This window comes from Pristiophorus japonicus, chromosome 1 (assembly GCF_044704955.1).
Source record: "Pristiophorus japonicus isolate sPriJap1 chromosome 1, sPriJap1.hap1, whole genome shotgun sequence".
Taxonomy (NCBI): Eukaryota; Metazoa; Chordata; class Chondrichthyes; family Pristiophoridae; genus Pristiophorus; species Pristiophorus japonicus.
In genome coordinates this window covers 414,558,409-414,582,618 of record NC_091977.1, presented here as the reverse complement: position 1 = coordinate 414,582,618, position 24,210 = coordinate 414,558,409, and the positions used below count along the sequence as shown (strand labels likewise).

At 44.9% G+C, this 24,210-nt stretch overlaps 1 protein-coding gene across 5 annotated transcripts in view; it reads right to left on the bottom strand.

Moving 5' to 3' along the window:
* Positions 1–4,588: 4,588 nt before the first annotated feature.
* Positions 4,589–24,210, bottom strand: part of tmem68 (transmembrane protein 68) — a 98,209-nt gene continuing 78,587 nt past the window's right edge. For 4 of the 5 annotated variants that reach the window (XM_070892255.1, XM_070892246.1, XM_070892239.1 and 1 more), the window contains exons 6-8: positions 11,216–11,276; positions 7,780–7,919; positions 5,978–7,214 (exon numbers count right to left, since the gene is read on the bottom strand). In XM_070892255.1, coding sequence (XP_070748356.1) covers positions 7,128–7,214; positions 7,780–7,919; positions 11,216–11,276 — 288 coding nt within the window. In that variant the 3' untranslated portion in view covers positions 5,978–7,127. Of the gene's footprint in view, positions 7,215–7,779; positions 7,920–11,215; positions 11,277–24,210 lie in introns of all 5 variants that reach the window. The other variant, XM_070892266.1, reaches the window with a different exon arrangement.

Here is a 24,210-nt window from a genome sequence, read left to right as displayed (position 1 = left end):
GCATTGAAATATCTCCACTGATTATTCGAGCACACCGACAAATAACTACTACTAGTTTGTAAAAGTAGACAATGTGATTCAGTCTTGAAAAAACCTTCCTGTTGCCAATTATACCAAAGCATTGCGAGAGATGGTATGTTTTTTACATCTTAAAAATTGCATGGATTATATATAAAGGGAAGGTAGATGGAAACGATAAGTAAAATAAGTCAAATGTGAATTGAAAAAAAATTAGAAACTGCAAATGCCCTTTAAACCAGAATTGATCGGTGCTAAATTTACTGATTATATTTTAGCAGACTTCTTGTCTATTAGAAGAGCAACTCTTAACTATCATTCTTCACCTTTAAATACATGGGAGCCGAAATTGGTCAAAACTGATGGTTCGCCCATTTCTCGGTGGTATGTCGTTTCATACCGCCGTGACGGATTGCGCGCGATTTTTGGCACTTTTTTCTCGGTGATATGTTGAGCCGAGTGTAGTAGGTGGAGAGATGTGGGGGGGGGGGGGGGGAGAAATCGCTGTGGGGAGGGGGAGAGAATACTGTGTGGGGGGGTAGAGAAGAGAAGAGAACGCTGTGGGGGTGGGGGGGTAAGAGAAGAGAATGCTGTGGGGGCAGGAAGAGAACGATGTGGGGGCGGGGGGCAGAAGAGAACCGTGTGGGGGGGGGGGTTGAGAAGAGAACACTGTGGGGGGGGGAAAGAGATTGCTGTGGGGGGCGGGGGAGATCGCTGTGTGTGTGAGGGGGGGGGTGGTAGGAGAGAGATGGCCGTGAGTGGGGGGGGGGGGGGTGGGGGAGAAGAGAACACTGTGGAGGGGGTAGCGAAGAGAACACTGGGGGTGGGGGGGGGAAACAGAACGCTCTGGGGGGGGGGGGGGGAAGAGAAAGTAGTGGGGGAGAGGGGGGAGGAGACGATCGCTGTGTGGGGGAGGGGGGGAGATCGCTGTGTGGGGGAGGGGGGGAGATCGCCGTGTGTGGGTGAGAGGGGGGAGGAGATCGCTGTGTGGGGGGGGGGGAAGGGGAGGAGATCGGCATGGGGGGGGGTGAGATCGCCGTGGGGGAGGGGGGGGTGAGATCGCCGTGGGGGAAGGGTGAGATCGCCGTGGGGGAGGGGGTGAGATCGCCGTGGGGGAGGGGGGGAGATCGCCGTGGGGGAGGGGGGGAGATCGCCGTGGGGGAGGGGGTGAGATCGCCGTGGGGGAGGGGGGGGAGATCGCCGTGGGGGAGGGGGGGAGATCGCCGTGGGGGAGGGGGGGAGATCGCCGTGGGGGAGGGGGGGGAGATCGCCGTGGGGGAGGGGGGGGGAGATCGCCGTGGGGGAGGGGGGGAGATTGCCGTGGGGGGGGGGGGGGAGATCGCCGTGGGGGAGGGGGGGGAGATCGCCGTGGGGGAGGGGGGGGAGATCGCCGTGGGGGAGGGGGGGGAGATCGCCATGGGGGAGGGGGGGGGAGATCGCCGTGGGGGAGGGGGGGGGAGATCGCCGTGGGGGGGGGGGGGGAGATCGCCGTGGGGGGGGGGGGGGAGATCGCCGTGGGGGGGGGGGGGGAGATCGCCGTGGGGGAGGGGGGGGGAGATCGCCGTGGGGGGGGGGGGGGAGATCGCCGTGGGGGAGGGGGGGGGAGATCGCCGTGGGGGGGGGGGGGGAGATCGCCGTGGGGGAGGGGGGGGAGATCGCCGTGGGGGAGGGGGGGGGAGATCGCCGTGGGGGAGGGGGGGGGAGATCGCCGTGGGGGAGGGGGGGGAGATTGCCGTGGGGGGGGGGGGGGAGATCGCCGTGGGGGAGGGGGGGGAGATCGCCGTGGGGGAGGGGGGGGAGATCGCCGTGGGGGAGGGGGGGGAGATCGCCGTGGGGGAGGGGGGGGGAGATCGCCGTGGGGGAGGGGGGGGAGATCGCCGTGGGGGGGGGGGGGGAGATCGCCGTGGGGGAGGGGGAGATCGCCGTGGGGGAGGGGGGGAGATCGCCGTGGGGGAGATCGCCGTGGGGGAGGGGGGGAGATCGCCGTGGGGGAGGGGGGGAGATCGCCGTGGGGGAGGGGGGGGAGATCGCCGTGGGGGAGGGGGGGGGAGATCGCCGTGGGGGAGGGGGGGGGGAGATCGCCGTGGGGGGGGGGGGGGAGATCGCCGTGGGGGAGGGGGTGAGATCGCCGTGGGGGAGGGGGGGGGAGATCGCCGTGGGGGGGGGGGGGGGAGATCGCCGTGGGGGAGGGGGGGGGGAGATCGCCGTGGGGGGGGGGGGGGGAGATCGCCGTGGGGGAGGGGGTGAGATCGCCGTGGGGGAGGGGGGGAGATCGCCGTGGGGGAGGGGGGGAGATCGCCGTGGGGGAGGGGGGGAGATCGCCGTGGGGGAGGGGGGGGAGATCGCCGTGGGGGAGGGGGCGGGACATCGCTGTGGGGGAGGGGGCGGGACATCGCTGTGGGGGAGGGAGCGGGACATCGTTGTGGGGGAGGGGGCGGGACATCGCTGTGGGGGAGGGGGCGGGACATCGCTGTGGGGGAGGGGGCGGGACATCGCTGTGGGGGAGGGGGCGGGACATCGCTGTGGGGGAGGGGGCGGGACATCGCTGAGGGGGAGATCGCTGTGGGGGAGATCGCTGTGGGGGAGGGGGAGATCGCTGTGGGAGGGGGGGAAGAGATCGCTGTGGGGTGGGGGAAAGAGATCGCTGTGGGGGGGGGGGAAAGAGATCGCTGTGGGGGGGGGGGAAAGAGATCGCTGTGGGGGGGGTGGGAAGAGATCGCTGTGGGGGGGGGGAAGAGATCGCTGTGGGGGGGGGGGGGGAAGAGATCGCTGTGGGGGGGGGGGGGGAAAGAGATCGCTGTGGAGGAGGGGGTGAGATCGCCGTGGGGAGATCACCGTGGGGGAGGGGGCGGGTGGGGGAGATCGCTGTGGGGGGGGAAGAGACCGGGGTGGGAGAGACTGGGAGGAGAGAGATAAAAATACTTTCACAGGTAAAGATGCATATCGCCGACAGAAGATCAACTTAAAACCACCTTTTCCAGGGCAGTCTCTGCAGGGTCGGCGGTATGTCGGTGGTAAGTGGTGAATTTTGCAATTTTGGGTGGGTATGTAGGTGATGTGCATGGGCGGACGGTATGCATACTACCCAGCGGTATGTCGCTGATGAATTTTCCACTGGGCAGTATGTAGGTATTTTTTGATGAATTTCGCGATTTTGGGCAGTATGTCGGCGGATGATATGTCCACCAATTTCAGGCCCTAGGAACTGATTCAAACATATCTTCACAAGAATTAATGATATTAGGATTAAAAAAACGTTCGTAACGTTTTTTCAATCTATCCTCCCAAAGTTGAAAATTAGCAAAGCCATACCCCGTAACTATTTGAATTCAATTGGAATCCCCCAATTTTGCAGGTCAATTTCTAAGTAACAGCTTGGCTTAGCTGTAGCACTCTCACCTCTGAGTCAGGAGGTTGTAGGTTTAAGCCCCACTCCATTAACTTGATGCTGACAATTCAGTGTACTACTAAAGGAGTGCTGCACTATCGGCAGTGCTGTTTTAGATGAGATGTTAAACCCAGCCCCCATCTGCCTGCTCAAGTGGATGTAAAATATTCCATTAGCACTATTCTAAAAGGATCAGAGGAGTTCCTGTGTTCTGCACAATATTTATCCCTCTCAACACTTATCACTCTCAACACTTCCAAAAACAGATTAATAGGGTATTTATCTCGTTTGCTGTTTGTGGGACCTTGCTGTGTACATATTGGCTACATTACTTCAAAAGTAATTAATTGTGCAGTGCTTTGGGACACCTAATGTCGTAAAAGATGCTATTTTTTTTTTTAAGTATTTCTATCAGTTCTGAATTTTTAAACTTTCTGGGGACTATAGTATCCTCGAAGACATTTTTCAAGTTACAAGAGCTGGCCAGTGGAGATAATAAATGAAGCCAAATTCCTTAAATTCTGCTTTTCACACTTTGTACATGTTGATGGTGTATGGGCTAAGGCTAAAATACGTACAGGTGTAGCATCCAAAATCAGGAGTTCCGGAATCCAGACCAATTAGTGGCAGGGTCATCTGGAATCCGTAAAATGTTCCTGAATCCGGACCCGCCGACCTCGAGGTGCTGCCGCTGCCCGACCTCGGGCCTCGCCTCCCCTTGCCCGGCCGCTGCTAGACCTCAGGCCCCACCTGAACAACTCCTTGGCGAGCACCCCACCCCCCTTTGATGTTCTGAAATCCAGAAATACCCGAACCTGGGCTCGGTGTTTCAGGATTCGTGACGTCAGAAAAACGTTCCAAAGTCCGGAAAAACACAGAATATGGAACACCCTCAGTCCCGAATTCGGGCGCTGCACCTGTACCACTAAAATACAATGTGTTAATCTATCCATGTAAAGAAAATGCCCTAATGAAAAAAAATTGCGCACTCCAATCAAAAATCCTTCCGTTTCTACCTGTATTTGTGGACACCACAAAGTGGCATTAACTGACAAGAAACACAAGTTGCAGTACAAAAATAACTATTAGTGGACAATTTGAAAAATCCTGGGGACCCATTGTAAAACAAAGTGTCCCCGATTTTGGCCACTTTTCACAGATTTTTTGTGTCTGTGACCCTGATTGACATGAATGGAGACATTAGACAGCACAGACAAAAAAAAGCTTGATCTGAATAAGGGCAATGGCAGTTTGAGTGAATTATGTAGGTCTCTCTCACAAGGATAACAGAAACTACAATTACTCTGTTCCCTTTAAGTATTCTGCTTAAAAAATTGCATACGGAGTTTAAAATATTACTAAACATTTTGGAGATGTACATGAAATGTACTGTGGTTATTCTGGCTAATGGAGGTATGGCAGGATTGAAAGATCAAAGAATTTTACAATCTAGTGTTTTGGGTTGAGAAGTAGGTATGGAGGAGAGGAAGGATCTGTTAACACAGATTAATTTGAACACTTTTTTTAAATTGAAGGTTTAAGGACCAAACAATATTTGTATCCTTGTGTGTGCTTTGGAGGATTATTTTCAGCAGAAATGAGTCAAGGTTGTCAAGCATGGTTGGAGGACAACGCAAGTTAAAATGGTAGATGGTGGTTCCAGTTATGGCGTAAAGATGGGAGCATCCATTTGATTCAGACAATATATTTTTTTGACAGTATCTGGTCATTAAATTATAAGTGCTGATGAAAATGATCCATCTCATGACTGCTTCATTTGCTTTAACAATTATTAACTGGACATTTAGGCAGATATAGTTTTGAATACAAGTACCCTATATTCTAATAACTCATTCTGGTGCCTATTTGTTGGATAAACCTGTATTTTCTATATCCCCTTGCACAACACCTAATTCTTCAGCTTGAATATGCTGATATACCTCTAGCCCTTACCCTGAATGCAGCTCAGACGTCTACAACAACTTGCATTTACATTATGTAGAAAAATGTCGCAAGCTGATTCACCAAGGCATAATCAAACATAAATGGACGCTGAAGCAAAGGAGATATTAGAAGGGATGACCAAAAGCTTGATCAAAGAGGTGGGTTTTACGGAGGGCCTTAAAGGAGATGTGGAGTGGTTTAACAAGGGAATTACGGATTGTGGTGCCCAGACGGCTGAAGGCACAGCCACCAACGCTGAGGCGAGCACAAGTTGGAGGATCTAGAAGGCCAGTTATCACATTTAATTAAATACATTTTATAAATTAAATAGACTGATTAGTGTAATATTTGTGCCAAAGAATTTAGTTAGAATGAATGCCATTTATGTATCTTGTTCACGTTTTCTTTTTGATGATTTTAGATATATCCCGACTACAACCAGAATTCCAACATGTTCTTAAATCAACTGTATAAAAAAAATCAAACACTGCAATTTTCAATATTCTCTTCTATTCATATTTAAACATAATCAGGATAGCCATGATAAATGAACTGATGTGTCTGGAACACAGATATAATTACTTTGTGCCAATCTTCCCTTTTCCTCTAAAAGCTTAAAATATGTAGCACAATTTCCCAAATTGATCAGAATGCTTCCAGATTTAATTCCAAAATTAACAGTAATTGCAACCTTCAATATACAGTAACTTTTGCAAATAGATTGCAATTTTGTGTTTGTTTCCACAACTTTGAGGCTATACTGGATTCACTGTATACCCTGGAAATGCAGAGGCAGTACAAAATCCTTTAAACTCAGATTGGGAGCTGACTTAAGTTACACAGATTATAACTCATTAAAACAGGCCAAGATAAACGGAAGAGTTTTTTTTCCATCACTAGTAATTGCCTTGAGCATTCCCAATATATGCAAACAGATGGTTGGACTCAACTTTAGGGAAGGTCTTGAATTGGTATGCAAACATGTCCCAAACCAATGAGAACTACAGCCCTCACCACCTGCTACACAGCATACTATTGGGAGAGGACTGTTTATTTTACTGAGATGTTATGTAGTGCATGAGCTACACTAATGGGCAACGTATAGGTGAGCAGATGACCATCTAATTAAAAAATAAAAAATGGCAGAGAATGCAAGTTACACGAGTATGTTCTGATAGACTGATTTTCAAAAATTTCCAGTACTTCATCTGGTGTACAGTTTTTAGCACGAGTTTTGTTCTCTTTAGAGTTTTTTTCCCTCCAGATTGTATAAAATGGATCTATTTCATCCTCATCTTTCCCCCATACACAGATCATGCTAAGCCACCTATCTCCAGTGGCAGATTTGTTCCCAGTACTCCGCCAATGCTATTCCCCAGCCAACTTCTAAAGGTATATGGCGCCAGGACTCATGGCAACCTATCCTCGGTAGCCAAAGGGAGGCGTCTAGTCTTTGCTCAGTGTCTCTTCACAATATCACATGGAGATCAAGAACGTAATGGAAAGGGGCAATTGAACCTGCGTCTCTCCACTTTATGACACTGCATAATGGCAATCCAACATGCTATGCCACATTCAGTACTAAACTTAGGAAATCAGGCAAGGACATTAATACTGGTGCAAAAGACTTTTTTCAACAAAATAATTTTAATGTATAACAGGAGGCATTATTCAGTATTTGTATAGATATAGATACTTGAGAATGAAAAGAAAATGTTTGTAAAAAAGTTTTCACTAAAATGTGTTCTCAAAAGTGTAGTCATTCATTTTTTTGGCTTCAGTGAAAACGTTCTAAAAGGGCCCGTAGTATATTTCCTGGTATTTTTTGGTGTTTGTCTATTAAGCCCTGCACAGCTTGCTTTGCCTAGAAAGATGAAAAGATAACATTATGTGAGTGCATTACAAATCACCTGAGCTGATGTGCTATAAGCATATTACAGTTTTCAGTCCACCTGTTTCGATACATATTTGGGCAAGTACTTAGTTTTATGCAAATTCTTCAATCCCCCCCTCCCATCTATTTAAAAATAGTCTTTCTGCCCAATTTATGATGTCTGCCCACAGTAAACTATGGGGTACAGGTAGTCTTCCTACACTAATTTGCCTATTTTAATCACCAACTGGTCTTTGGGCACTGTGTGACAAGAATGCAGATGGACCCTCTGCAGTTTCCCTCTGCTTGTGGGAAGCACTTGGGTCTACTTGGGATCTCAATTACTAAGCACAAATTAGGAACTCACTGCACTCATGAAGACTGCAGGTACAAGTCATAGCATCTTGCCACTTAGCTGTGAAGTTCATCAAGTATTTGTCTTCAGGATAGAGATAGTGGGGATTCAAAAATGGCTATTTTGGAAATGTTGTAGATTTTTTCTCAAAATGACGATGTGCCCAATTGTATAACACACTGTAAGAGGGAAATAAGTTACCTTTTCAGCCAGCTCAGCAGCAGTAATATTGGGATCATAAGGAATAGGATCTCCCAAATAGGTGCAAAACTGTACAGGAAAACCTCCATAAATAGGAACAAATGGCCACCTAAATTTGTCGTACAACCATCTACATATACCTGTTGAAGATTAAAAATACAAAGTTATGCTGCAGGTTAAAACACTGTACACAACATTCAACCAGGTAAGCCACTAGATTGTCATACAGGCATACATTACAATTTGAATAATGAAACTATTAACACATCTTGAGAGAATGGTTAATAATTCTTTAAATTAAACAGGTTACTTTCAACTAGATCTAAAGATCTATATCAACCAAATTGTTGTGTTAAGTTAAGAAAACTACTAAATCAGTAATATTTATGGTTGCTTTGCCACACTGGATACTAATACTGCTGCAAATGTTGTTCTTTTTTGTCAAATGTCACTGCACTGCTGGTCATGTGTTATGTAAAATACTGGGCACACCACTAGATAATGGAACTGGATTAAAATTAAATGCAAGTAAATGGGAAATGAGTTAATTGTTCCACGATGATATTCAAGTATAAAGAGCACGTCAATGTGAATAAATCATCAAAACATTAATATGGTGGAACATAGAAACATAGAAACACAGAAAATAGGTGCAGGAGTAGAACATTCAGCCCTTCGAACCTGCACCACCATTCAAAATGATCATGGCTGATCATGCACCTTCAGTACCCCATTCTCTCCATACCCCTTGATTCCTTTAGCCATAAGGGCCACATCTAACTCTCTTTTGAATATATCTAACGAACTGGCCTCAACAACTTTCTGTGGTGGAGAATTCCACAGGTTCACAATTCTGAGTGAAGAAGTTTCACCTTATCTCGGTCCTAAATGGCTTACCCCTTATCCTTAGACTGTGACCCCTGGTTCTGGACTTCCCCAACATCGGGAACATTCTTCCTGCATCTAAATTGTCCAATCCCATCAGAATTTTACATGTTTCTATGTGATCCCCTCTTATTCTTCTAAATTCCAGTGAATATAAGCCTAGTCGATCCAATCTTTCTTCATATGTCAGTCCTGCCATCCCAGGAATCAGTCTGATGAACCTTCGCTGCACTCCCTCAAGAGCAAGACAGTCCTTCCTTAGATTAGGAGACCAAAACTGAACACAATATTCAAGGTGTGGCCTCACCAAGGCCCAGTACAACTGCAGTAAGACCTCCCGACTCCTATACTCAAATCCTTTCGCTATGAAGGCCAGCATGCCATTTGCCTTCTTCACCGCCTGTTCGACCTGCATGCCAACTTTCAATAACTGATGTACCATGACACCCAGGTCTTGTTGCACCTCCCCTTTTCCTAATCCCCCTGTGTACTTAAACTGTAAAGTACACAGCTAATAGCTGAATTGCACATTAAATACATTCAAAAATACATAAGAACATAAGAAATAGGAGCAGGAGTAGGCCATACGGCCGCTCGAGCCAGCTCCGCCATTCAATAAGATCATGGCTGATCTGATCATGGACTCAGCTCCACTTCCCTGCCCGCTCCCCATAACCCCTTATCGTTTAAGAAACTGTCTATTTCTGTCTTAAATTTATTGAATGTCCCAGCTTCCACAGCTCTCTGAGGCAGCGAATTCCATAGATTCACAACCCTCTGAGAGAAGAAATTTCTCCTCATCTCAGTTCTAAATGGGTGGCCCCTTATTCTAAGATCATGCCCTCTGGTTCTAGTCTCCCCCACCAGTGGAAACATCCGCTCTGCATCCACCTTGTCAAGGCCCTTCATAATCTTATACATTTCGATAAGATCACCTCTCATTCTTCTGAATTCCAATGAGTAGAGGCCCAACCTACACAACGTTTCCTCATAAGTCAACACCTTCATCCCCAGAATCAACCGAGTGAACCTTCTCTGAATTGCCTCCAAAGCAAGCATATCCTTTCGTAAGTATGGAAACCAAAACTGCACACAGTATTCTAGGTGTGGCTTCACCAATACCCTGTACAGCTGTAACAAGACTTCCCTGCTTTTATACTCCATACCCTTTGCAATAAAGGCCAAGATTCCATTGGCCTGCCTGATCACTTGCTGTACCTGCATAATATCCTTCTGTGTTTTATGCACAAGTACCCCAGGTCCCGTTGTACTGCAGCACTTTGCAATCTTTCTCCATTTAAATAATAACTTGCTCTTAGATTTTTTTCTGCCAAAGTGCATGACCTCACACTTTGCAACATTATACTCCATCTGCCAAATTTTTGCCCACTCACTTCGCCTGTCTGTGTCCTTTTGCAGCTTTTTTACGTCCTCCTTACACATTGCTGACAATACAAAGATGGGAGGAAAAGCAAACGTGGCTATGTTACACGCAGTCCCTTCTTCCAAGTCGTTAACATAGATTGTAAATAGTAGGGGACCCAGCACCGATCCCTGCGGCACCCCACTCGTTACTGAATGCCAACCAGAGAATGAACCATTTATCCCGACTCTCTGTTTGTTAGCCAATCTTCTATCCATGCTAATATATTAACCCCAATCCCGTGAACATTTATCTTGTGCAGTAACCTTTTGTGTGGCACCTTGTCAAATGCGTTCTGGAAGTCCAAATACACCACATCCACTGGTTCCTCTTTATCTACCCTGTTCGTTACATCCTCAAAGAACTCCAGCAAATTTGTCAAATGTGACTTCCCCTTCATAAAGCTGACCAAATTTTGCTTTTCCAAATGTCCTGTTACTGCTTCTTTAATAATGGACTCCAACATTTTCCCAACCACAGATGTTAGGCTAACTGGTCTATAGGGGTAAGCCATTTAGGACCGAGATAAGGAGAAACTTCTTCATCCAGAGAGTGGTGAACCTGTGGAATTCTCTACCACAGGAAGTTGTTGAGGCCAATTCACTAAATATATTCAAAAAGGAGTTAGATGTAGTCCTTACTACTAGGGGGATCAAGGGGTATGGCGAGAAAGCAGGAATGGGGTACTGAAGTTGCATGTTCAGCCATGAACTCATTGAATGGGGTGCAGGCTCGAAGGGCCGAATGGCCTACTCCTGCACCTATTTTCTATGTTTCTATAGTTTTGTTTTTTCTCTGCCTCCTTTTTTGAATAGGGGCATTACATTTGCAGCTTTCCAATCTGCTGGGACCTCCCCAGAATCCAGGGAATTTTGGTAAATTACAACCAATGCATCCAATATCCCTGCCGCTACTTCTCTTAAGACCTTAGGATGCAAGCCATCAGGTGCAGGAGATTTATCTGCCTTTAAGTCCCATTATCTTACTGAGTACCGCCTCATTAGTGATTGTGATTGTATTAAGTTCTTTCTCCCCTATAGCCCCTTGACTATCCACTGTTGGAATATTGTTAGTGTCCTCTACGTAAATACAATTTAGATCGACAGCAGGAGCGAAGACGTTACTTACCAAAACATCCAAATGTCCTAAATCCTTCTCGAATATTCCGTGTAAACATAGGAATAATGGGCTAAAGATGGAAAACAAAAGGAACCATTTAAAACCTTTTACAAAAGCATATTACAGATCATAAAATCTTTTAGGAATATACGGTTTAACCAATTAACACAAATAATGCTGTAAAATAATGATTCATCGAATTATTTTGTACCTAAATGGATACCTTCAAGAGCCAAGAATGGAACAAAATTCAAGATGCAGTATTAACATTCTCTTATTGTACTATATCAGAGGAGATATAGTACAATATCTGCTGCTTAAATGTACCATATACAAAATTAATCATGAGATTACCAGCATGCATTGGAAACTGACACCTTTTGACATAATGATGAATTGGTTAGTGATCATTTGGACTGCTGGACAAATTAATCACTATAACAGGATCCCAAACCATGGTGAATTTATAGAACTTCTTGGCATAAGCTTGCATCACAAAATAGATGATAGCCCAGGTCTGACTGACTGATTCTGGCAGCAATGTCTGAGCTCAGCATTAAAAAAACCTCTCTGCTGACCCGGATGCTGCCATCAGACCCCTCAGCAACCAAAATAAAAAACTATTTTCAACAGCGCATCGGAGAGCAGAATTTTAATGAAATACATGCTTTTTTCCTGCTGTTAGTACTTCAATATTATTTGCATGTGTGCTGCCTAGTTGTAGTATTGCGATAGAAGTAGTTGTACTGCACTCTACGTACTACAGTTCCACAAAAGAGGGGTGACATTATAACACCCATAATGTACATCTGTCTCACACACACACACAATTTATCAAAAGAAGCTAGAACTTCTCGGAACTTAGCAGAATAAAGGCGCCAGGCCGATGAAGGGCAGGGCTTGCAGTGAAAACTTCTTGGAAGCATCAGTAACATAAATTTATCGAACTTTATAGGTAGGTTTAGTGTTTCTTTTCCATAAATATATAATTTTAGTCGACTTATTTTGGTATAAATTTAATTTTTAGGTATATGTACTGGGGTGCCTGAGAAAACAACATTGCTGCTCAAAGGATTTGAAGAAAATCAGAGCAATTTGATTGTTTCGCTGTTAGGTGGCTCCCAACTAACTTTAAATAGTTGCCTTGCAGATGCAAGACTATTAATTATATACACAATTGCATTTTAGTGTTTTTAAAGTCAACTAAGATCAAGCCAGAAAGGAAGAGCTTAGGAGGAGTGACTGAAAGCTTGATGAAAAGAAAGACTTCTGAAAAGTTTTTTTTTTAAAAGTGAAGAACCAGAGTTGCTTAGATAATAAGCTCCAGTGAGTAGATCCGATGCAGCTTACGTTGTGTCACTAGTGGTGGTGAGGGATGGAAAGAAGGAAGGATGCACTTGTGAGGGGATAAAGGACTCAAGAATGTTGCAGAGATAGGGGGTAAGACTGTGTGGGATTTGTAGATGAATTACAGCAGTATAAAGAAAAGATGTCAGTAAGGAAGACTGGGTAGAACTAAAACAAGGGATGCTGGTGGGAATTGTCAACAGACCTCCTGACAGTAGTGCTGTAGTGGGAGGGATGTATAAATACAGAGATCAGGAAAACATGTAGCAAAAACAATGTAGTTATAATGGGAGATTTGAACTTTCACAGACTGGAAAAAGCAGAATAGCTCCAGTAGTAAAGTCAATAAATTTCTAGAATGTATTTGGGAAAGTCTTCGAGAACAACGGCCCAGAAATCTCGGTTTCTCCTTCCCGTGGGCGTTCGAATATATTTTAGAAAAAAGATGCTACATGAGATCCCGGTCCGGAGGCCTCTCCTGACTGCACGTCGCAGCGCGTGCACGTCAGGACGTGCGCAGGCCTGGAGCTGGAGTCACATGGCTCTGGGCAGCCAATCAGGTGCAGTATATTCTCATTCATAATAATGGGAACTCTGTAAGTTGGAGTTCCCATTATGATGACTGAGAACCCCCCCCCAAACACTAATAACCAATAATAAAAGATAGAAAAAATGCACAACATATTTTTATTAATTTAAATTAATTAGTTATTTATGTATTTAAAAAATATATATTTTTCCGATTTTTAAAAAAGTTTTTTGAAATATAGTTTAAAATAAACTTACCGTAGTGGGGAGGGTTTTTAACAATAACATGTTTTTAACATTTTATTTAACAATGTTTTTGTGTGTTTTAAAACTCATACCTATAAAATTAGGCTATGTGCCTGCTTTTATCAGGTGCAAGAGCTTTGAGGGCATTTGCTGGGCAAGATATGCATTGTAAGGGGATTAAAAAATGGTCACTAAAGTGGATACTGAAGGTAGTGAATTGATCTGACACATGGTCCAGATTGTATGTAAAGCACACTTATACACTTGCTTGAATGGGTTTTAAGAAGGCTTGATAGTTAATGAACCATCCGTTGTATTAACCTTAGTACAGACTCATGGAAACTTACATATTCAGTACAGAACAAGGACAGTAAAATATTTGGGAACATAGATTATAGCAGCATGGGAACAGGCTGGTATTGACTGGTAGTTTTGATTAGAGTTCTTGGAAGAGGGATAAGGAGGCACCATCCTGGAAAACAAAGTTAATCAACACGTCATGAGGAACTGAGGCAAAGTTGACACCATTGAATAGCACATTCCAGAAGAGTGACATGTGATGGGAGATGAACAGGTGGAGAAGAACCACTCAGCCAGTCTGATAAGGGTCAACAAATCAATGTAACTTCACTGATAGCAGGAGGCCAATCGGTGGTTTTGTAGGAGGGTCACACACCTCGAAAAACTGTATAATTGTAATTGTAAAACCTCTGATCGGGAAGTGTTCATCGGAACCCTTTCCAAGCATGCTTGAATAAAAACCGGTTATCCGAGGTTTCGTCTGAGTGATTCCGTGGTCGCTATACGAGAGGGCGGGTGTCGATTCCTTATATCAGGCAGACCACCTTGAGGAAGAGAAATCTTCTTTTTACCCCAACATTTGGCCCTGCGAGAAGGGTGCAGACACTCCGATCCCAGGATGTGGCTGCTGATATTGCAGTGAGTATGCTTTTTTGTACAACCTGCAGAACTGTAGCATTGACGGGGAAGGAGGTAATCTGCATAAAGAACTAAGAGGGGGTAATCTGGATAATTAAGTTATAGCGAGCCATGAAAGGACGGAAACCAAGGTAGGATAGGTGTGTGTCCTGAAGTGTGACGGTGATACGGTAATAACAGGGAGAAGCCTGTATTGATCGTGCACAGCGCACACAAGAAAGAATACAACCTAAAGGGACGGTGGGTGCCAACCCCAGGATCGTTAGGAAAAACTGGCAGGTGGGATGAAATGAAGACCAGGGGGAATCTGAGATATGGACCACAAGGGTCTTGAGTATAAATGCTAGCAGGAAAGAATGTGAAAATAATCCCCCAAAAAAACTTACAAGTTAAAACCGACATAGAAGCTGCAGCTTTTGTGCCGAGAAAGAGAAAACAAAAATGTTTAACGATAGATTGGAGGAAGGCCATCAAAAGATTATTAAGTTAGAAACGCAGATGCAGAGTTAATTGGATTATTTACAGAAAATGAAATGCACACAGGATGGGTTGTTTAACAAAAGATAAAACATGCAACCTTGAAGCTACAATTGCTAAAAGAAAAACAAATTGAACGTTTAATTGGAGTAAGAAAAATTTGCGATTGTCTTATGTAATTTAAATTAACGATGCAAAATGACGTAACTGTTTTATATTGGCTATGAAAAAGATATTGGTTTAATTGGATTATTGAGGGTAATTAACCAATGCAAACCGGACTTCCATCATGGCCACGGTGAAATTCCGGTCTCTTTTCAAAGTATGAATATGAAACCTTCACCACATTGGAAAAGAGATAAAAGACACTATGTTGATGATTTTTGCCATTTGGTTGTTTTGGAAAATGCTATTTTAAATCACGGGAAAGTTTCTACTTCAGTAAAGGAGATTTAAATTTCGGGTTTGAAAACCTTTTTAAAATTAATGCCGTATTCTAATATTGGGAAAAGGTTTTAAAAAAGAATTACGCGAAATCACGTAATGACATCAGGCCTTCTTACAAACCTGCAAAGGAGTTAACCCTTTCCACTGACAGCTGTTTTATTTAGTTCACCAAACAACTTTAGTATCGCTGCATGGAATTTAAAAAATACTGGACATTATTAATTTGGGTTTCTGAATTGGAAGTGACTGTTTTCCCACGTGCCAGAAGGAAAATAAAATTGTAAGAATTATAAAGAATTTTAAAAAATGTGTAATCTTTAATATGGAAAGAGTGAAGTAACATATCGAGAATACATCATAACACAAGGGAAAAGACAAATGCTCAAGGACAGGGACCGTGAAAGGGGTCAGGCAGGTACTAGGGCTATTCAACTACTGCCAAAATTTTATTCCCGAATATGCCGAGATGGTCCAACCTATACAGGACCTGGTCAAAGGGAGGAAACCCTCCCAAGAGCCAGTAAACTGGGGCCCTGATCAGGAAACGGCATTTGTAAAGTGCTCCAGCCCTAGGATTACCCGACCAGAATAGGCCCTTCCACATCTATACATACCACAGTAAAGATCATAACGCAGTGGTGACTCAATTACATGGGGCCAGGCATAGGCCAGTGGCATAGTAATGTCGGGACACGTTATCCTACGTACCCAGAATACCTTAGTAGAAGTGCTTAACACAGGAAGGATAAAAACAGTATTCGACGCAAGAAGAGCTAGGTGGGAAGCAATGCTCTTACTGCAACAGGACGGTAACAATAAAAGATAACTGTAACAACCCTGCAGAGTGGATCATTATACAGGGAGAGGAGCATCAGTGTAGCCTGACAGGGACGTAGTCAGGCTAGTGAAACCCCGCTTGAGGAGGCAGACATGGATCTATACGTAGACGGGTCTCGGCGCTATATCAACGGGACACCACAGACGGGATGGGCAGTGGTAGATAGCAGCAGACAGGTTAGAAGGGAAGGACGGCTAGAAGGGGGCCTATCGGCTCAAGTGGCTGAATTAGTGGCTCTCACTGAGGCTCTGAGGATGGCTAAAGGAAAAAGAGAAAACATCTATACAGACAGTCGGTATGCTTTTGGAGAAGTGCATGATTATATGATAGCCTGGAGTAGACAGGGATACATGACTTCAGGAGGAGGGCCAATAAAACATGAAGATATTGTTAAGAAATGAGCAAACGAGGCAGCCAAGGGAGTGGCGGAGACAGGTACACTAGCCAGGGAAGCCCAGGTCGGAGCATGTATAATCGGGCCTGCGGAAGGAAACATGTGAAACATTGTGAACTTAACACAATCACAATCACTAAGGAGGTGATAATCAGTAAGATAATGGGACTAAAGGCAGATAAATCCCCTGGACCTGATGGCTTGCATCCTAGGGTATTAAGAGAAGTAGCGTCAGGGATAATGGATGCATTGGTTGTAATTTAGCAAAATTCCCTGGATTCTGGGGAGGTCCCAGCAGATTGGAAAACTGCAAATGTAATGCCTCTATTTAAAAAAAGATGCAGACAAAAGCAGAAAACTATAGACCAGTTAGCCTAACATCTGTGGTTAGGAAGATGTTGGAGTTCATTATTAAAGCAGTAGCAGGACAGTTGGAAAAGCAAAATTCGGTCAGGTAGAGTCAGCATGGATTTATTAAGGGGAAGTCATGTTTGACAAATTTGCTGGAATTCTCTGAGGATGTAACAAAAAGGGTGGATAAAGGGAAACCAGTGGATGTGGTGTATTTGGACTTCCAGAAGGCATTTGACAAGGTGCCACATAAAAGCATGGGGTTGGGGGTAATATATTAGCATGGATAGAGGATTGGCTAACAACAGAAAACAGAGAGTTGGGATAAATGGTTCATTCTCTGGTTGGCAACCAGTAACTAGTGGAGTGCCGCAGGGATCAGTGCTGGGACCCCACCTATTAACAATCTATGTTAACGACTTGGAAGAAGGGACTGAGTGTAACATAGCCAAGTTTGCTGATGCTACAAAGATGGAAGAAGCAATATGTGAGGAGGACACAAAAAATCTGCAAAGGAATATAGACAGACTAAGTGAGTGGGCAAAAATTTGGCATTTGCAGTATAATATACTTTGGCAGAAAAAAATCAAAGAGCAAGTTATTTTTAAGTGGAGAAAGATTGCAAAGTGCCACAGTACAGCAGGACCTGGGGGTACTTATTGCATGAAATACAAAAGGTTAGTATGCAGGTACAGCAAGTGATCAGGAAAGCCAATGGAATCTTGGCCTTAATTGCAAAGGACATGGAGTATCAGGAGAAGGGAAGTCTTGTGCCAGCTGTACAGGGTATTGATGAGGCTACACCTGAAGTACTGCATGCAGTTTTGGTTTCCATATTTACGAAAGGATATACTTGTTTTGGAGGCTCCAGAGGTAGAATTCCTGGGGATGAGGGTAGCAGCAACCTACTGCGTCCAAAACAGAAGCGATCCAGAGAACACCCAGACCCCTAACACGACGGAGCTGCATTCATTCCTGGGGCTCCTGAACTATTTTGATAACTTTCTTCACAAATTGAGCATGCTGTTAAGAGCCGCTACACGTGCTCCTAGGCAAATGTCGCGAATGGGCCTGGGGCAACAGCCAGGAAAGGGCTTTTGATAGAGCACACAATTTGTTTTGCTCCAACAATCTATATGACCCATGTAAGAAACGTGCGATGCGTCATCCTATGGGGTCAGGTGTGTGTTGCAGCATGTTAATGCCAAGGGTCAGTTACAGCCGGTAGCTTATGCCTCCAGAAGTCTGTCCCAGGCAGAACGGGGCTACGGGATGGTAGAAAAGGAAGCGCTTGCATGTGTATATGCTGTAAAAAAAAAATGCACCCGTACCTGTTTGGCAAGAAATTTGAATTGGAGACAGATCACAAATCCCTAATGTCCCTTTTGGCCGACAAGGCCACAAATGCAAATGCATTGGCCCGCACACAGAGCTGGGCACTTGCGTTAGCCAGCCTATGACTACACAATTCGGCACAGACCGGGCACTGAAAACTGCGCCGATGCACTCAGCAGGCTCCCACTAGCCACCACCGAGGGGGCAATCGAGCATGTTGCTGAGATGGTCATGCCTGTTGAAGCTTTCGAAAGCGAAGGCTCACCCATGACAGCCCGTCAGATCAAAGTCTGGACAAATAGAAACCCGCTACTGTCTTTAGTCAAGAAATGTGTCCTGAATGGGGACTGGGCAGCCACGTACGGGGCATGCCCTGAGGAATTCAAACCATTTCACAGGCGCAAGGATTAACTCTCGATTCAGGCCGATTACCTACTATGGGGAAACCGAGTAGTCACGCCCCAGATGGGCAGAGAGATGTTCATCAGAGAACTCCACAATGAGCACCCGGGCATTGTCACGATGAAGGCAATTGCCAGGTCATACGTTTGGTGGCCAGGGATAGATGCAGATCTGGAACTTTGTGTTCGCAGGTGCAACACGTATGCCCAGCTGAGCAATGCACCCAGGGAAGCCCCCCTTAGTCCCTGGTCCTGGCCCACCAAGCCATGGTCATGCATCCATGTGGACTACGCAGGTCCTTTCATGGGAAAAATGTTTTTGATGGTAGTAGACGCCTACTCCAAATGATCGAGTGTGACATTCTCAATTCAAGCACATCCTCTGCCACGGTAGAAAGTCTACGGGCAATGTTCGCCGCCCATGGTCTACCGGACGTCTTGGTCAGCGACAATGGCCTGTGCTTTACAAGCATTGAATTCCAGGACTTCATGGCAGGAAATGGTATCAACCATGTCAGAACGGCACCGTTCAAGCCGGCCTCAAACGGCCAGGAGGAACGAGCAGTGCAGATAATCAAACAGGGGATGCTCAGAATCCATGGGGGTTTCCTACAAAGCCGCTTATCACGCCTCCTGTTGGCCAAAAGATCCCGACCGCACTCGCTCACCCGCAGAGCTGCTAATGAAAAGGACGCTCAAAACCAGGTTATCCCTTATACACCCCACCATGAAAGAAATTGTTGAGAGCAGACCCCAGTCACAATGTGACTACCATGACGGGAATGCGAGGACGCGATGTATTGATGTCAATGACCCTGTCTTGTTCCTCAACTACGCTGCAAGGCCTAAATGGCTCGCAGGCACTGTATTTGCCAAACAGTGGATCAGGATTCTGGCAGTTAAAATTACCAATGGACAAATCTGCCGCAAACACGTGGATCAAACAAAATGGAGGTTCAGCAACCCAATAGAAGCAGAGGAAGAACACGATGTAGAGTTCACTCCTCCACAGGTGACCGAACACCGGAACCAAGCGGAGGAGAGCCCAATCACTGTGGGCAGTCCGGACAGGCCTGAGGCACCGCAAACAGCAGACACTCAGGCCAGTGCCCAACAACCGGAGCCCCAACTCAGGTGCTCTACAAGGGAGCACAAACCACCAGAGAGACTTAACCTGTGATCCCAATAAGACTTTGGGGGGGGGGGGGGGGGGGGAAGGTAAGGTGATGTAATGTATTCAACTATCATTGTAACCCATGTATAAACTGACCTAAGCTGTATACCATGAGAACATTGACCACTAGGTGGTGAACTTGTGGGAGACACTCCTAACCTGGACTTTCAGGTAAAAAAGGGGAAGCTCCACCCACCTTCATCAGTTCAGTGCTGGCTAATAAAGGTTACTCGTCATAGAGTGACCTTTTCTCAAGTATGGGCCTCATGTGCATTTATACTGTATAGTAAAGACATATTAGGGGAAGACTAGAACCAGAGGGCATGATCTTAGAATAAGGGGTCGCCATTTAAACCGATGAGGAGAAATTTCTTCTGAGGGTTGTAAATCTGGGGAATTCGCTGCCTCAGAGAGCTGTGGAAGCTGGGACATTGAATAAATTTAAGACAGAAATAGACAATTTCTTAAACGATAAGGAGATAAGGGATTATGGGGAATGGGCAGGGAAGTGGAGGTGAGTCTGTGATGAGATCAGCCATGATCTTATTGAATGGCGGATTAGGCTCAAGGGGCCGTATGACCTACGCCTGTTCCTACTGTTCCTATTTCTATGTTCTTATGTATAACCTAGAACTTCAAAATGGAAAGATGCCGGATTGGATAACATTTGATGTATTTACCAACTGGACCTTGGACAAAACATGACTCATGCAAGTGAGGTGCAGAGAAAGTGTCATGTTTGGGTCCCAAAGGTCAGATGTGTAACCGGACATTTAAATCTATACCACAGTATGATGTGACAAAGGGAGATCCCCTATACCAAACAAATAAGAGGATATAAGAAATCAAACTTGTGTGCAGTATCATGACAATCCAGATATGCAATTGAAGAGAGCAACAGTACTAAGAGTCTCAGCATAGATGATTGTTATAAAAATAACCAAGTTGTTTCATGTTGAGATCCACTACGAATGATCAAAGACGACTGTGGATATGGCCAAATGCGCCACCATGAATACTGACATCTGCTTTACCCCGCTTGACAAGACACATGGATACGTTATAAACCCTGAACTGAAAGAGGAAAACATCAATGAGACAATGATAGACACTATCCGAGAAGGGTATGAGAAGGCCATCGGGCTGCAAGGAAAACCGATACCCGAACTGAATGAGGAACAAACTCGACTGGAGCAGTGAATTGAACACAATGAAAGAGAATATCTGAAGCAACATAGAGAAGACCCCAAGTGGGGGAAGATCAGGAAAGATGGAAGAAATAGAGGATACCCCAGGCGGGGGATAATTCAAACACTGAGAAAATGTTGGCTAGATAGCTTGGTACATGAACTATGCTGGACTCAATGTAGTGGTTGTAGTGCAAGGGATCACACTGGTCACCTTGCTACTGTTAGCTGTAAAAGGTGTAACCGACATAACAGGCAGGACATAGCCTGAACTATAGTTAAAACATTGAATAAAGGGAATATAGACAGTCCAGCAGAAAGGACTTATCTAGTATAACCTTAATGGGAAAGCCAACAGGTGGATCCTGCAGTTCGGGAAGTAGCGCTACCCAAGCGAAAGGACAACCCTAGAGGCTCACCCATGAGGAATTAATTGGGAAATGGCCTATCTTGGGCATATAGCCACAGGTCATTAGGGGGGATTGTAAGGGTATAAAAAATGGTCACTAAAGTGGATACTGAAGGTAGTGAATTGATCTGACACATGTTTCAGATTGTGTGTAAAGTTGACACCACCGAATAACATATTTCAGAAGGGCGACGTGTGATGGGAGATGGACAGGTGGGGAAGAACCACTCAGAGGCAGTCTGATAAGGGTCAACAAATCAATGTAACTTCGCTGATAGCAGTAGGTCAATCGGTGGTTTTGTAGGCGGGTTGCACACCTCAAAAAACTGTATAATTGTAATTGTAAAACCTCTGATCAGGGAAGTGTTCATCGGAACCCTTCCCTAGCATGCTTGAATAAAAACCGGTTAACCGAGGTTTCGTCTGAGTGATTCCTTGGTCGATATACGAGAGGGCGGGTGTCGATTCCTTATATCAGGGAGTCTACCTTGAGGAAGAGAAGACTTCTTTTTACCCCAACATGGGTAAATTCCGCAATCTTGCCCTTGCAAATGTCCTCGCTCCTGATATGTGGAGGATCTGTCAAGCCAGTAATTTGACAGATCGGAAAAGCTGTTTTTCAGCGCATGCACATTGTGTGCTGAAAACCGGCTTTTCCTATGCATTCCCGGGTCCGTAGAAACTCCGTACGGACCCGAGGAGGCCGCAATTTCCAGGCCATTAGGTTTCAGAACCGACATGGTATGGGCTATACTAGATGTTGTGATAAGTAACAAACCAAAATTAGTTAACAATCTGAGAGTAACAATCTTGCGCACAGTGAACATAATGGCCGTAAAATTCCGGCCCTGCAAAAGCCGGTTTTCAGCACAGAATGCAATGCGCATGTGCCGAAAATCGGCGTTTCTGATCTGTCAAGATATCTCGACAGATCTTCCACATCCCCACAGCAAGGACATTCGCGCGGGTGAGATTTTGTCCAGGGAATGTCCTTGGAACTTTTATACCTGGTGAAAGCAGGTGCATAGCCTACTTTTAACAGTGTAAGAGTTTTAAAATGTAAAAATTAAATGTTATCACTAATTTTTAATCTTAAAAATCCTGTCCATTCAGGCAAGTTTATTTTTAACCCTCAAACATTTTAAAACATTTAAAAGTTTCTAAAACATTTAATTTAATTTCAATTAATTTTAAATATAAGGTTTTTTTATTATTTATTATGTTGTGTTTGGCTGTTTTAGGGGGTTTTCTCATTGATAGTAGTGGGAACTTCCCATTACTATCAATGAGAATACTGCACCGTGATTGGTTGTCCAGGCCCATGTGACTCCAGCTTACGCTTGGGTACCTCGAAGACAGGGGAGTGCTGCGATGCACGTGGAAAGAAGGCCTCCGACCGGAATCAAAGGCACCTCTGGGACCACCAGGTACATTCGTAGAAAACTTGCGGGTCCGAAGGCTTTCATCTGAAGGAAGCCTCCAACCGGAATTTCAGGGCCATTATGATTGAATTTTATATTAGGTTTGAGAGGGAGATGCAAGATTCACAAATCAAGTTATTAAATTTAAGTAAGGCAAATTTTTAAAGGATGAGAAATGAATTGACCACAGTAAACTGGGCTAAGCTGTTAATGGGTACAACAAATTGGGAAATATTCAAAGAATTATTTGGTACAATACAAAAGCAACACATACCCCTAAATGGCAAAGACATTACTTGTGTAGTTCAGCAACCATGGTCATCAAATGAGATCATAGAATCATACAGCACAGAAGGCAATTTTCCCATCATCCCTGTGCCAGCTCTTTGAAAGAGCCACCCAATGATTCGCACTTTCCTGCTCTTTCCCCATAGATATGTAAAACTTTCCGTTTCAAATACATATCCAATTCCCTTTTGAAAGTTACGACTGAATCTGCTTCCACTACTCTTTCAGGCAGCGTTTTCCAGATCGTAATAATTCGCTGCATAGAAAAAAAATTCTCATCGCCCCTCTGGTTCTTTTGCCAATTACCTTAAATCTGTGTTCGCTGGTTACTGCCCCTCTGGCACTGTAAACAATTTCTCCTTATTTACTCCATCAAAACCATTCATGATTTTGAACACTTGTCAATTCTCCTCTTAACCGCCAATGAGAACAAACCCAGCTTCTCCAGTCTCTCCACATAACTCAAGTTCCTCAGTCCTGGTACCATTTTAATAATCTCTATTCCCACTCCAAGGCACTGACATCCATCCTAAAGTGTGATGCCCAGAATTAGACACAATACTCCAGCTGATGCCTAACCAGCTAAGAGACTGTATCAAGTTAAAAGAAAATACTTGCACAAATGCAAGAAAAAGTGGAAATCCAGCAGACTGGGAAAGCTAGAAAAAGCAACAAAGGTATACAGAGAAAGTCATGAGGTGCATAAAGAAATGTGCAAGTGATATCAAAGCCAACAGTAAAAAATTTGAAAATATATTGAGAGTGTGAGAAAGGGGAATGTGGGCCCATTAAAGACAGATGTAGGTGAAACTGTAATGAACAATAAGGAAATGGTAGACTTGTTAAATTAACACTTTAGTCTGGATTTTACAGTAGAAATAACGGTGAGGCTATCGGCACTCACTATTATTGAGTAAATCGGACATCAACTTCCAGCGTCCGCACATGTGCAGTTAAACGCGGAAATTAGGAAGTTGTTGTCCGAGTTGCCCTGCCCCTCCAGAAGCTTTGCTACACCGGTATTTCGTTGAGACTCAGCATTCAAATACATGCAATGGCGTGAAGTTGGGGTATTTGCCCACTAAACACGCCAGAAAAAGTTAGGGCTTGTCCATGCATGTGTAAGTGAAATTTTAACATCGTGATTAGTCTTAATTACTGCCAAACAACCTCTCTGGCACTGAAAATTAACTTTTACAAGTGTGGAGTCTCATTCCTTCAG